This window comes from Sus scrofa, chromosome 15, assembly GCF_000003025.6.
Source record: "Sus scrofa isolate TJ Tabasco breed Duroc chromosome 15, Sscrofa11.1, whole genome shotgun sequence".
NCBI lineage: Eukaryota > Metazoa > Chordata > Mammalia > Artiodactyla > Suidae > Sus > Sus scrofa.
In genome coordinates this window covers 93581461-93595678 of record NC_010457.5, presented here as the reverse complement: position 1 = coordinate 93595678, position 14218 = coordinate 93581461, and the positions used below count along the sequence as shown (strand labels likewise).

Here is a 14218-nt window from a genome sequence, read left to right as displayed (position 1 = left end):
GTTTATTTATTATAGCACCATTGAGACATTTGAAATTGGAACTGGTAAAAAAATAGAACAAAAAGCATTCGAACTGTATTTGGTGTGACAGAAAAAAGTATCCTTTTTAGGTCAAATTATCCTTTTTCCAAAAATTTTGGAAATAAATAACTGGAATTTAGTTGGTCACTTGTACTGGTTGACAAGATGAGAACAAAAGGAACACATATGGAGTGTGAAATCTTTTGCTGGGAATTCAGATAGAGTTTGGTTTATAAAAAGCAAACAGGGCCAATGTCCGCACCAAATTCTTGATCAGGACCACCAATATCATAGGGTGCAATATCTACAATAGGTAGTCTCACAGCCTTGCGTGTTCGATATTCGAAGACTGTCTTGCCCCATTCCCCAGTGTGTTTCTGTAAAAAAGAGCAAAAAAAAAAAAAAAATGTCAGTGGTAATGACATTATAGTTACTCAGATACTTTCTCTGATTGAGGAAGTTAAAAAAAATTGCTTGAAGGCAGTTGCCAACTTGCCATGTTATTTTCTGTACCTATGAGACCTGTTTCAGTTCAAAGTTATAATCCTCTCAGATGATACACCATATTGTTAATGGATTCAGGGTAAACCCAGTTGGGAGATTGCCATAGGCTAATCTATTCCAAGATATCTTGGTTCTGGTCATTGTTACAAGGAATAGAGCTGGTTTACTAAGTAGATAGGTCTCTCACATTGGAATTTGCTAATCTTAGAGCTGAATTCTCCTTCTGTTCATAACTAATAGTAACAAAAGATTGACTTAAAGTTAACCTTTAAAATAACTTTCAAAAAGAAAGATTTTATATTGAGTTCATATGATGGCTAATATGTAGAATTAATAGTAACCATCTAAATTATCTGATAAAGTTTATATCATGGATTTAAATTTCCTTTGCTTTCACATCAACTGGTTTTCACCTGGAGGCTGAGAAAACATGTTCATTTTTTGTGGCATTTAACCTTCTTTGGAATGAATCAGTAGATTTAGTATAACTCATGCCAGATGCCATCTTTTGTTCACCCTCATTATTTTCATATATTTTTCAAAATAGGGTGATTAAATGAGAAGTGCTGAGCTCATTATAATACATGCTTATAAAAATGCTGTTACTTACAGTGCAACCATCCTCCAGAACGGTGTATGTGAATTTGCTATTTCCTTCAGCCTTGAATTCACCTTCATTTGATCCCATCAGCCTCAAGGCTTTCTTTACATTCCCACTGGCATGTTCCATGTACGCAATGCTATTCTTGCAGTGATATGTGATGTTCTGGGAAGCTCGGCTAGAGAGAAGTCGAAGGAATGCCAACTGGACATCAAGGACATCTTCAGGAAGTTCAGGATTGCCATAGCTAAACTGTGATAGGGAAAAAAATAAAGCTGGTCAAACATTTTAGCTGCAATTATAAGAGAATCATGCAGTGTAGCATGGTCATTGTAATATAAGTTGTTCATATATTTTATGTATTACTAAAGAATGTCTTAAGAAGTGAAAGATGGTTGCAGACAAAGAATAATATAATCTACTTTAGGTCTTAAGAGACAAGTTATAAAAGTAGTTATATACCTGCATATATAAAATCTTTTGCACTTTTCCATTTATTAACTAAACTTTACTTTGTGATGAACAAATGGGAGGGAAAAAAAGTAAGTAGGGATGGCTTAGTTTAAAAAAAAATTGGGTATCCTTTCTTACCTGAAAACCACCATTCATGGATTCTCCAAACCAAACATATTTCTTCTCAGCACCAGAATCTGTCCACCAGTTCTTACGTGGAACAGTAGAAGGACTGGCACTTATGCATGTTTCCCCAGTTTCCATGTTACAAAATACTTTAATAGCATCCATTTTGCAGCCTTGGTTAGGATCAACCCAATATTCTCCTGGATAGTCACAAAAGGATAATGGAAATCAGTTATAAAATTCAGTTATAGGCTTTGGACCAAAACTGTTTATCTTGTAAGACACACGTAATGATGACTGTTCATGTATTTGTGTTTTATGTCATTATATTTTATAGTATAGCATAATAGAGAAGCTTTTAGATTGAAACTATTGAAGTAAAGAAGAGTTAACAGTTAGAAAGCACTGGGGTAAAAAATAAGCATCTTGATATTGAACAAGGAAGGTATACTGAGCCAAGACATTTTGATTGATGTATTTACTGAAATTTCTCTTTTTTTAAATCTCTTTACTGTAGTTTTGCTTAATAATGTAAACTCTTTACCTAATCTCTATTTATGCCAATAAATCTGAAAGCCCCCATGATTGATAATTGTCCCATATTTTAAATAATTTTCAGAAATGAATTCTAACAGTCAATCTTCCAGGTCAAGATATTTGAAAGCTTGAAATAATTTTGCCTTTCATAAAAAATTAACCTAATATATGCAAAACTTTACTCTATTACAATATTAGATTTGATTCTATACAATTTCTGAATTTTAATATTCTGAAATTTTCCATTTAGTTGTTTCTTAATTTGCAAAATTTAGTAACTATATTTATAAAAATTTAGGTTCAATAAATAAATGTTGCAATAATTAAATTGAAAATTATTTCTGATCAAATTATATATATTTGTTATTGAGAACACAGTGGTATATGTTGTTTAGCATTCAAATAATTTTTAATGATATGCAGAAACATGTTAAACTCTGATTGGTATTAAAATTCCTGTAAAACTGTTTTTAAATTTTCCCACATTTGGAATATTTTGAAGTTACATTACATCCTAAGTATACCTGCAAAATTCATGTTTTCTTACAATATTGAGGAGTTTTAATTCAACTAATATTACTAAAGTACCATTTCTGCTATATAATATTTTCTATTCACAATAAAACTTTCCTTTTCCCTAAATTCCAATATTAGGAGCTTTCTCTGTAATCCTGTTGCCATGAGTGTGGAAAGATTCCCCAACATACCGCTCTTGAGCTCAGGATGGCAGAATTTTAGGTCTCTGCAGTTACGAGCAGGGTTTTTACGAGAACCATCGGGACTAATGAGGCTTTCTATTTGTCCGTTGACGGATTTAAGTGAAGTCATAATCTCGTCGGTGTTGATTTTGAAATCCATTGGTTCATCTCCATAATATGGGGCAAAACCACCAGCTTTTTCACCTCCAACACCAGCGATGGCAGCAGCCCCACCACCACAACATGGACCAGGGGCACCAGGGGGTCCAGGAGGGCCTGGTTGTCCTGGATGGCCTGGGGAGCCCTGGGAAGGATAACATACATCATTGAAGTCTGCATGTTTGGTCTTCACTGAAAGAATATGTTGCCAGCCCAAGAAAATGCATTACAAGCAATCAATACATTATGTCATCATAATTATTTCAATAAAAGTTTGAATTGTTTTGTGATCAAATATTAACCCATCTATAAGAACTATAATTCATGCATCATGAAATTTATTGTGTTCCATGATGCAAGAAGATGTGGTGTTGGAACACAAATTTTACTCTATCCTGTTTCCTTCTGTGTAAATGATGTAAATAATTCTAATGCTGACATGACAGAAACCTAGATTCTGATTCCAGATTTGTCATTAACTTTGTGTTTGGAGGCTGACCACTTAATTTATTTGTGTTTTGATTACGTAACATGTGGGGACAATAGTTTTTCTTCCATTTACCCCAAAGGTATGGAATATGAATGTATTAGGAATGATAGTATCAGTAGCAAAAGTGGAATCATGGAAGTTATTTGAGAAGCAAAATGTACTTTACACTGGTAAAGCGTTATTATTATCATACCTGTAAGATCTTTATTAGGAGATCAGCACTGGCAGAATTCATGTAGCTAATGTGCTATGTCTTTATTCTGATGTTATTGTTATCAGATCAAAATTTAAGAAGGGTTTTTTCCTCCCTGTTGTTACAGTGTGATGGAGAAAGTCTTTTTTGTGATAGAGAATATCTTAAAGTCATTGTTCATTTCCTGAATTAAGTTCAGTAATTACATTGTGTTTAACTCACTATCTCAGTTTTTAAAATTGATAGAGTGTTTCCACAAAGGTGAAGGATAGCAATATAGGTGAAGGATAGAGTAGCAAATTAAAAACACATATTTATAAGTTATGTCTTACCTCAGATCCTCTTTCACCTCTGTTACCTCGAGGCCCTGGTGGTCCAATGGGACCAGGGTGTCCACTTGCTCCATCTTTGCCAGGGGGCCCACTCGGTCCAACAGGTCCCTAAGAAATTACACGATATCACAATGCTAGAATACTTTGCTGCAGTGCAAACATTTAAAAATATGGACCTTCTAATATCTTTCTGTGGTACATACTCTGGGGCCTGCAGGTCCTGGGCTACCTACTGCACCTTGGTGACCAGCGGGACCCTAAAAGAAAGGAAGATGAATGTAAGTGAAGACTTTAAAAAGGTTTAGGAAATTGCATAATCAAACGCAGATCAAGAAACATGGGGATCATGGTGAAACACGATTTCCTTTTCCTTTAATCTCCCCATTGTCTCATACTAACTACCATTTCAAATAAACCCTCAAATCCATTTCTAATCTCTTTCAGCAGAGACTTTCGGAGATGAAAAATTTTCTACTCTTGGTCTCTAAGAATTGCCAGTCTTATCAGTTTAAACACATTGAAGGGGATTTTCTAAAAAAGTGGATGCACTTACTGGAGAACCTGGGGCACCTGGATTACCAGGGAATCCTCGATGTCCTTTGATGCCATTAGCACCACGTTCACCGGTTTCACCTTTGTCACCGCGTGGGCCTTGGGGACCCTTGACAAGCACATTTCAAATTAAGGTTATACACACATTAGAAAAATAGAATGGAATTTATCACAATTAAGTCCATTTTATAGCATTCTGCAAGCTAGAAATCCTATCAACAGAACACCATATACATGGAACAATAAAGATTGTTCTTGTGGTTGTTTTGATTTTGGACTAAGATTTGTATAGAGCCTCAATAATTGACCTGTATACGCACAGCCCCAAGGAACTTTTAGGTCCCAAATTGCTTTCTATATCATCAAGCTTAAATTTGGTTCTATAGATACATATTTAGCCATCCCATTTTCCTGAACATGCCAGAAAATAGAATATTTTCCACACTGTAGAATTAGCTTTTTTTAAAAAAAAATCAGACTTACAGGAGCACCTCTTGAACCAGCAGGACCTGGAGCACCAGCAGGACCAGCAGGGCCCTAAAATTAAAATAAACAAGTGAACAACAACGCACAGTAAGTTGTTTATTTATGGATATGGGTACAGTTTTGTTTTATTTAAACATTAATACTTTCAGTGTGAGGGAATAATGGTATGCCTACTATAATTGAAAGTCAGTGTTATATCTTCCTTCAAAATGCTTTCTCTGTTTATAGCTTTACCAGGGGATCTAAACAGGAAAACTGATAAAATCCTGTTAATTCAACCTTATATTTTCCAAGTGAATATACACTTGGTGTGACTAACATGGTTTTGAATTTTAATAATGGAAATTTCTCCTGTATCTTTACTACCACAATTGCCTATATGAAGACTAGCTTAAAAAAACTGAAACAGATAAGAGCAGACCTTCTGGTTAGCAGATGTGATGTTCTTTCTATCTTCTACCTATTGACCTCTTTATTGTGGAAAATAGACAAGAAGGATTGTATCCTTCAGAACTCACAGTTTCTCCTCTGTCACCATTCTTTCCAGCAGGACCAACAGGGCCAGGTGGGCCTGGGTGACCAGGAGCACCAGGGGCACCAGGAGAGCCATTTTCACCACGATCGCCCTGGGGAAAAGTTCACGGTTACAAAATAGGTCTGACCGGCATGTTATTCTTTTAATTACACAAATCTACTGTACATGTGTTTGGTGTACCTTGCTACCGGGAGCTCCGTCTCGGCCTGGCAGACCATCTGATCCAGGGTTTCCCTGAGTAAAGAAAAAAAGGAAGAAAAGAAATCAAATTCTTTGGAACCATTTTAATACCATCTAAGCCATGCATTCTCAAAGGGGACAATATCATCCTAAAGAGGATAAAAATTGGTTCTTGGGAGTGAAAAACATATATTACAATGGGAGTAGCCCTGCAGTGGGTAACAATATCTAAACAGATAAGCAGTATATCTGGAGTATTAAAGTTTCATGGGTGAGAGAGGGAGAAGTGAGTAGGAAAAAAAAGTCTAAAAAGGATCCTTAGAGGAGAGAGAATAAATAAAATCCTGACACACAGTAATTTAAGTTGATAATGGAAATCTACAATTTAAGAAAAGACTAATCACAGATAACATGCAGAACATTTTTACCCAGAGGGTAAATTGGGACTCTCCCCACCTCCCAACTTTTTTCTTTATTTACCTAAAGATCCTATTATTCTCCTTTAATGATAATTCATTGGGTAAATATTAATGAACATGAATATTTTAAGGCTATTCTAAGTTGTAAGAGAAAAACTATCTTTTACTAGAGAAAGAAGGGAAACTTCGGCATGTGGCAATATTTACACTTTTAGACCCAAATTAAGGCCCAATTTGACTGTTGCTAAAATAAATTCTCAAATACTACCCTGCTGGCTGGATATTTCCTGAGAACTAGTACTCACATCTCGTCCAGGTTCACCAGCTGCACCAGCCAGACCAGGAAGACCCTGGGGTCCAGGAGGACCACGTTCTCCATTGAGACCACTAGGTCCTGGTTTTCCATTTTCACCCTGTATACAAAGGAATAAAAGCAATTTGTATTTTCACCTAAGAAATCAATTACTATGACATTCTCAGATTGTCTTTATATCCCAGGGAAAAACCTTGTTTTACTCAATTTCTCTTGATTTTTTTCCCCCTAAAACTATTCCTGTCATAAAGGAAAGGCTCTAGGGAAGAAGTTTCTTGTGTTTGTCAGCTTGCCCAGTGATTCTGGATACTAAAAGACTGACTAATTACAATGATCATCACATTCAGAATACATCCTAATGTGAGGTGCATAAATAGACAGGGCTATGGTAAGAAAAAAATGATAATGAGCCATCATAAACTATAGGTTTATGGTGCACATTAGAATTAGGTTACATTTACAACTTGGCTCTGTTTAAGGAATATACATTTATTGGATACATTCATATAAACTGGATACACTTAAATGTTACACTGTAATTTCACTACAATACTGTATGACATTTAATCTAAAGAGATGCTCAAAGTGTCAAAATGTGAGCCCTAGTAAAATAGAATTTTATTACCCTATTTGCTAAATGGCTATTTAAGATACTAAGCACTAGGCTGGTACAGTAATATTAGTGAAAGAAAGGAGTACAAAATATATTGAGTTGATGGATAATTGGTATCAATTAAAGACTTTCTAGGTCTATAAGCTGATATTATTTCCCTCTTCAAGACCAACGGTCAGCAAACTGAAGAATACCAACAAATTTCCTAACTGAGATATTTGAGATGGCAAGGTATCTTTCTGTGATATCAATCTATTTACGTTTGTGTTCAAGGCTGGTCTGTGAGGCACATTGTTTTTGTTTTAATAATACGCATGCTTCCTGAAAATGTGGAAACATCAAGAATTTGGATCTAATTACAGGAAAACTTATTCATTACGTACTTGCTATAGCTATGTGAGCTCTGAAGACTACCAAAGGAAACAAAGAGTCTAGAGAAAGATAATTACACTCACCTTGACGCCCTGTGGGCCAGGGCTTCCCCTAGCACCTGGCATGCCTGGTGGGCCTGCGAGACCTCGTGCTCCAGTAATCCCTGAAATTCCACCTGGGCCTGGAGCTCCCTGTTGTGACAGACAATGAAGTCTTAGTTCTCCTTTATTTGACTGTGTTTTCCTCTATTGAATTTGTGATTGAAATTAAAACTATTGTCAATCAATAGAGCGAAGAAAAGAAACCACTCACCGGAGGGCCCTGGGGGCCAGGTGATCCTTTTTCACCTGGTTGACCGGCATCACCTTTCGGTCCAGATACTCCAGGGCTGCCAGGAGCACCACTGCTACCAGGTGGACCTGGGGGACCATCTTTGCCTGGAGGACCACTGGAGCCAGGGGGGCCTGGGTTACCCTACAAGGAAATATTTGAAATTTGAATATTTTATAATGAAAAAGTAAAATTTTCTTCCCTTTTTTACTTGCGTTTGAACAATTTTATATGGGATTTAATACAAACAGAAGTAGCAATGGGTAAGTTTCTCATTATATGCATATATAAATGCCCTTTATGGAATATATGGTTAAAAAAATACTTTATAAAGTACTTACGTTACTGCCAGGAGGACCAGGAAGACCACGACCACCGGGGAACCCAGCAGCACCCTGTGAAATGATAACACATTTTTGAATCTCAAAAATCAAAGAGAACAAATAATTAATCACTAAAAACACATATAAATGAAAAGAAATGTGGTAGGACCTATATTCTACTCTGAGATCACTTACGATTTGTTTTTCCCTCTTGGAATTTACATATAAGTCACATACCAATGAATGATTATAATTTTATACTCTCATTAGGTATCTAGTGCTTTGAAAGCAGTTTTTATACAGATTTATATCAATTAATGTTTTTCAATAATAGTTAAGAGGACCAATACTTACAGGACCACCAGGACTGCCACGTTCACCTTTGACACCTTGGGGACCAGGGGGACCCTGTGTGGAAATGGAAATGGTGTATAAGAATAGCACCAAAAGCAAAACTTGGGAGAAGTATTAAGCCTTTCAAAGTCAATAATTCTACTTATTGTGATAATCACCTTTCAGTTATATATATATATATATAACTATTATGTTGTATACCTTAAACTTACATAATGTTCTATGTCCCTCAATAAAACTTAAGGAAAAAAAGCTACAGCAGAAATGAGAAACTACATTAAAAAATGATAATAAAAAATAAAACATCTGAAAAAGAGTAAGTCTAGGAGGAGAGTAAAATAAGTTGATTGAAGTTATATCTAGATTGTTGGAGCCAACCTTCAAACTCAGAACTGTGGTCCTATGAGGTACGCTTTGGACACCATGACAAGTTCTCTCAGTATGAAATATTAAATTATCCACAAACCTAAGTGCTTTCCATTAGAAGGCTTAGAGGAAGAGAACTACTTACAGGAGGCCCAGTGCCTCCGGGCTGTCCTGCAATCCCAGGAGGTCCTCCTTCACCTTTCTCACCAGGAGCGCCTCTTTCTCCTTTGGCACCAGGCTCACCGTTCTGGCCCTACATCCAGAAAGCAACAACAGCCAGTAAGCTGACATCCTTTACAACACACTGAGCTTATCATTATTTTTCTTCAGAAAATAGGATTCTTCAGGTGGATATATGTTGAAATAAAATTGGAAAAGATTTTTTGAAGACATGGAAAAACAAAGGCAGTGAAAACATTACATGATAAAAGAAGATAATCAGGAAAGTGGTAAAGTGCATATTATTGTCATAAGGGAGAAGTCTTTCTGAGAATGGTGTGTGTCAAAGTGAGCACCGGTAAAGGCATTTGAGAAAAAAGGGGATTACAGCTAATGTTAATTAGTATTCCCTAATAATGGAAGAACTTCCAAAATTTTCAGAGTGCTTTAAGCCTAGGAAATCATCTTAGCCTCCTTAACCTGGCATGAAGCCAGGCTAGGTGTTTTTATCTCCATCTTTCAAACAGTAAGGATAGCAAGAAAATTTAAAAAAGGCCGGGGGGGGGGGTCGGTAAACTAATCCCATAGGGAATGAGTGGCTGAGAGCAACTAAAATCCAGATTTGACTTATACTTCTGCTATTTTTCAAGCAGATTGCGATTCTGGGCCGTGGCACAGGCATGCTTTAACTTTATACTTACAGGAGCACCAGGGAAGCCGGCAGGTCCTGGTGGCCCATGTTCACCTCTCTCACCCTGAAGTGAAAAGCATCTCATTAGTCACAGTGAAGACACCTTCCCATTGGAAGCTCATGTAATCCTCTATATCATCATAATTTTCCTTTAGGTGGGAAGTGCGCAAAGCTAACTAACTAACATAGTTCAAGTTTTGAAGACTTTTCCATTCCTTAATAATATTAGAAGTGGACAACACCAGAATCATTGATTCCTTCTGCTCTGATATCATTTGCAAGAAAAATAATTTGAGAGTTTTGAAGTGTTTCAAACAACTGTATAATTTCTTAAAATGTAGGGATTTAAAAATATGGTAAAAGGGGTGAGAAATGCACCACTTATTCAATTAATTAATTAACTAAAAACATTTACTATATACTCTCCAGAGTCTGCAAACTCTGAAGGTAGAGAATTTTAGATCTAGAAGGACCTTGACAAAGATCCTATAGCTTTAAGAAATACTTATTTACAAATGCATATTCTTTGTGCAATTTTTATTTTTTTAGAATTATTTAGGAAGTAGCAAGATTTAAAATTGTCTCTTGTGAATTTTAGATTTTAGAACTGTAACCTTCCCTTGCCTGACATATGATACCTAAAGACAGTATCCTATCATTGAGACTAGGGCTACTTGGCAGAATTACTAAAGAGGGAAGCACAGGTAGCTGCTGCCAGTGTGGGGTTAAAATGATGTTGAAATCTCTTTAACACTTACAGGGCCACCACGAGGACCAGCTATACCAGGAAGTCCAGGGGCACCACTTTCACCCTTAATAAAGAGAAAAAAATTAATATTTCCCTCTTTCTCTCCCCCCCCCACAAAAAAAACCCAAACCCAACAAAAGATATTTTATTTTTATTTCTAAGCAATGTTAAGTGTTACCTTATCTCCAGGCTGACCAGCTGGACCAGGGGGACCAATGGGACCAGTAGGACCCTAAAAAAAAATAGAAATATACTTGTAATTTTGAAGATATAAAGCATCATTTTCTCTATTTATCAAAGAGCATATAGATGGACATATTATCATCTAATAAACTAGATAATATATTTTATTTGATGGCTTGAATGATTTTCTCTTCCCTCAGTGTATAAATACTGTAGAGTTTAATAAACATAAGATTCCATGGCTTATACAATTCAGTGGAAAATTATTGATTCAATTTCTTTATATTGCAGAAGATAAATAAAATGTATCTTACAGTAATACCTTTTAAAATTAAAGTGTATGGCCTTATTCAAGTGCATGATAATTCAAAATATTTCATTTAAGTATTCCAAATATGTTACACATACTAAGTTTTCACATTGACATTTTCAAATATTGAAGTTTTACTTACATTACATAAATAAAATATTAGATTTTAAAATACATGCATACTTTATTTTTTAGGTTTTTTTTTTTTTTTTTTTTTTTTTTTTTGGTTCTTGATGGATGATGGCTTACCCATCTAGTCTGTCAAAAGTGAAGTATATACGAATTTATTTAAGGCAATTATAGTAAAGATTGTGACTATCTAATGATTTGGCTATCATGTTTATTTGCTACAGTCATATCTAGGTTATTTGCTAATGTGAATAGAATTGATTTTAATGTGTTTTTTTAGCTATTATTTTATTTTGAAATAGTTACATAGATTCACAGGAGGTTGGAAATAAGGTTGCTTATCACTTCTCCTGGCCCTCCTCAATATTGCTTCTTAACACAACTATGGTATAGTATAAAACCAAGAAATTGACATTGGTACAATCCATAGAGCCTATTCAGGTCTCCCCTGAATAATATATGCACTCATGTGTGTATGTACATGTCTATGCAATTTTAGTATGTGTAGCCTTGTATGACCACCACCATAATCAAGATATTCAAATGTACAGTCACCATAAGACTCCCTCATGTCACCTCTTTATAGTTACACTCAGCTTCTTCTCCCCAGTTCCTAACTTTGAACAAGCACAAAGCTATTCTACATCTTGATAATTATGTTATTTCACAAATGTTATATGAATGGAATCATGTAGTATGTATCCTTCTGAGATTGACTACTGTCACTCAGCATGATGTTCTCCGTGTTTGTACAAGTTGTTGCATGTATCAACAGTTCATTCTTTTTTATTGCTAAGTAGTATGAATGTACCATGGGATTTCAATATTTTTTTTAATAAAAAACTTCATGAGCAGTATTGATTATCCTGGATTTTAGTGACATTATGACTTTAGCTTGTAAATTTTATCAAACTTTTGAGAATTTTCCATGCTCAGGTCACTGTTGAACTATTAGGTATCAATAGACATAAATCAGGAAGTTGAACAATCAAGTCATTTCGGTTTTCTTAATGCCCAGAAGGTGGCAAAAGTATAGTCTAACTTATCATGAGTGACATGTTCTTGTAAAAAATAGGAGTTGAGGTGAGGGACTCGTGTACAGGTAAATCCTTTCTCCCCAGTTCGAGTACTCACCCTTGGACCATCTTTTCCTGGAGCACCATCAGCACCTGAACCGCCAGGGTCACCCTGTCAAATAAAAGCCAATGTCATCAGATTAGAGGTATCCTTAATGAGAACATGCCAAGAAGAGGAGTGACCCCAAGATGCTCTTTAATGTAGAGTAAGTGTTCTGATTAATAGTTGCTCTAGGTATCCATATCAAATTTCAATTACTATCAAATGATAATGTTAATTTTGAAAATAGATTACTTTCCAGCAACATTGCCTTCCTTTAACCAGTAAAGTCTGTTATATTACATAATTAACAGAAAATAAGTTGGTACCTTGTCACCCTTTGGGCCGGGGCCTCCAGAACCTCCTCTTTCTCCAGGCATCCCTTGCAGACCAGGTGTACCAGCGGCACCAGGCGGCCCAGGGGGACCAGCAGGGCCCTGAAATTAGAGGAGATATAGGAATTCGCAAGAAGGAACTCTAATGCATTTTGTAAACTCTGTGAATTGAATCACGTGGAGTTACCTTTCCTCCTTCGGGACCAGGGGGGCCAGCTCCACCTCTAGGTCCTGAGGGACCTACTGCACCAGGAGGTCCACGTTCACCGGGGGCACCAGAATCACCCTGTAGTAGCAAAATGTAATAACCCTGTTAGGAAACTCAATGCCAAAATCATATTATTATTTTGACATAAACTATGAGGTTCTTACATTTTTGAACAATTTGGACATTTTTATAACTATAAAAGACATTTGATCAATTGAGCAACAAATGGAAACTCAAAAAAAGTTAAACAAGGAAAGTTGGATACGTGGCCTGATGAGCTAGCTTTGGAACTATTATTATTATTTTATCACAAGAGCACATTATGAAAGTTCTTCTACCAAGGCAGTTTTCCTGTATGGAACCAAATGCATTACAAAGGTTTTCTCTTGAAATTTCAGGCCCATGGTTGACTCTACAGTGTTTATTAATGTCAGAAAGTTTAATTTTTCCAGGTAATACAAATACAATGTATTGGAAATGTCTTCGGTTACCCTAAGTGGATTCACCAAACTTTTGCAATGGTGTGCTTCTAAAAATTTCACTGACAACACCTTCATAACATGCTGAAGAAATTAGGAAGAAATTGAAATATTTACCTTGCCTCCTGGAATTCCAGGTGCACCAGCTTCACCTTTTGGGCCCTAGGAGATTGACATTGAATGATTAGGTCTCTATCAGAATGTATAATATATAAGCATAAGCAAAAGACACACTTGACTTGTTTGTGTACTGTATAATTTATCCAATTGTGAGTTGTGTTATCTTCTTCAGTTCCTTTTATGTTAAAATTCAAACTTTCCATGTAATAGTTATGATTGAATAATTTTCCTTGTTTTGTTAATGAATGTTTCAAAGCTAAATGTTAAAACTCAAACACCATAGCATGAGCAAATGCAAAAGCTAATAATGTATAAGTAATTACTAGTTACTCTTTTGGTTTCTAAGTTTTGAAAAAATAACATGCAACTTACGGGTTCACCAGGTTTTCCATTTTCTCCTGGAGGACCACTGGTTCCAGGCAAGCCCTATAACAAATAATATTTGTTTTGTGTAATCACTTAAAACATTGTTTGTAAAAAAGCTTATCTTTTGTAAGTATCTTTCTGCAAAGTATTCAGAAAGTGATTTTAGCAGCCTTTTTAGGCATGGAAAATTTGTAGCTCTCAAAATCCAATGACAGAGAGGTGATAATTATGTATTACGAAGCTATATTCATCTCCCTCTTTTCTTTCTCTTGCCATAAATAAAAATGAATTGATGAACATGGTGAAATGAATTTGGCTATATAAATTTAAATTATAATGAAAATAAGTATAAGCATATATAATTGTGAGATTATTTTTTAAAAAATTATTAATGTGCCCATTCTAGAATAGACACAG

The 14218-nt window shown here is 35.6% G+C and overlaps 1 protein-coding gene across 1 annotated transcript in view; it reads right to left on the bottom strand.

Moving 5' to 3' along the window:
* Positions 1-14218, bottom strand: part of COL3A1 (collagen type III alpha 1 chain) — a 38765-nt gene continuing 24547 nt past the window's right edge. Inside the window, exons 28-51 of the mRNA NM_001243297.1 lie at positions 13808-13861; positions 13433-13477; positions 12816-12914; positions 12623-12730; positions 12312-12365; positions 10734-10787; positions 10566-10619; positions 9818-9871; positions 9103-9210; positions 8592-8645; positions 8256-8309; positions 7897-8058; positions 7668-7775; positions 6592-6699; positions 5868-5921; positions 5671-5778; positions 5150-5203; positions 4668-4775; positions 4318-4371; positions 4115-4222; positions 2950-3244; positions 1718-1905; positions 1136-1378; positions 1-398 (exon numbers count right to left, since the gene is read on the bottom strand). Coding sequence (NP_001230226.1) covers positions 252-398; positions 1136-1378; positions 1718-1905; positions 2950-3244; positions 4115-4222; positions 4318-4371; positions 4668-4775; positions 5150-5203; positions 5671-5778; positions 5868-5921; positions 6592-6699; positions 7668-7775; positions 7897-8058; positions 8256-8309; positions 8592-8645; positions 9103-9210; positions 9818-9871; positions 10566-10619; positions 10734-10787; positions 12312-12365; positions 12623-12730; positions 12816-12914; positions 13433-13477; positions 13808-13861 — 2475 coding nt within the window. The 3' untranslated portion in view covers positions 1-251. The remainder of the gene's footprint in view (positions 399-1135; positions 1379-1717; positions 1906-2949; positions 3245-4114; positions 4223-4317; positions 4372-4667; positions 4776-5149; positions 5204-5670; positions 5779-5867; positions 5922-6591; positions 6700-7667; positions 7776-7896; positions 8059-8255; positions 8310-8591; positions 8646-9102; positions 9211-9817; positions 9872-10565; positions 10620-10733; positions 10788-12311; positions 12366-12622; positions 12731-12815; positions 12915-13432; positions 13478-13807; positions 13862-14218) is intronic.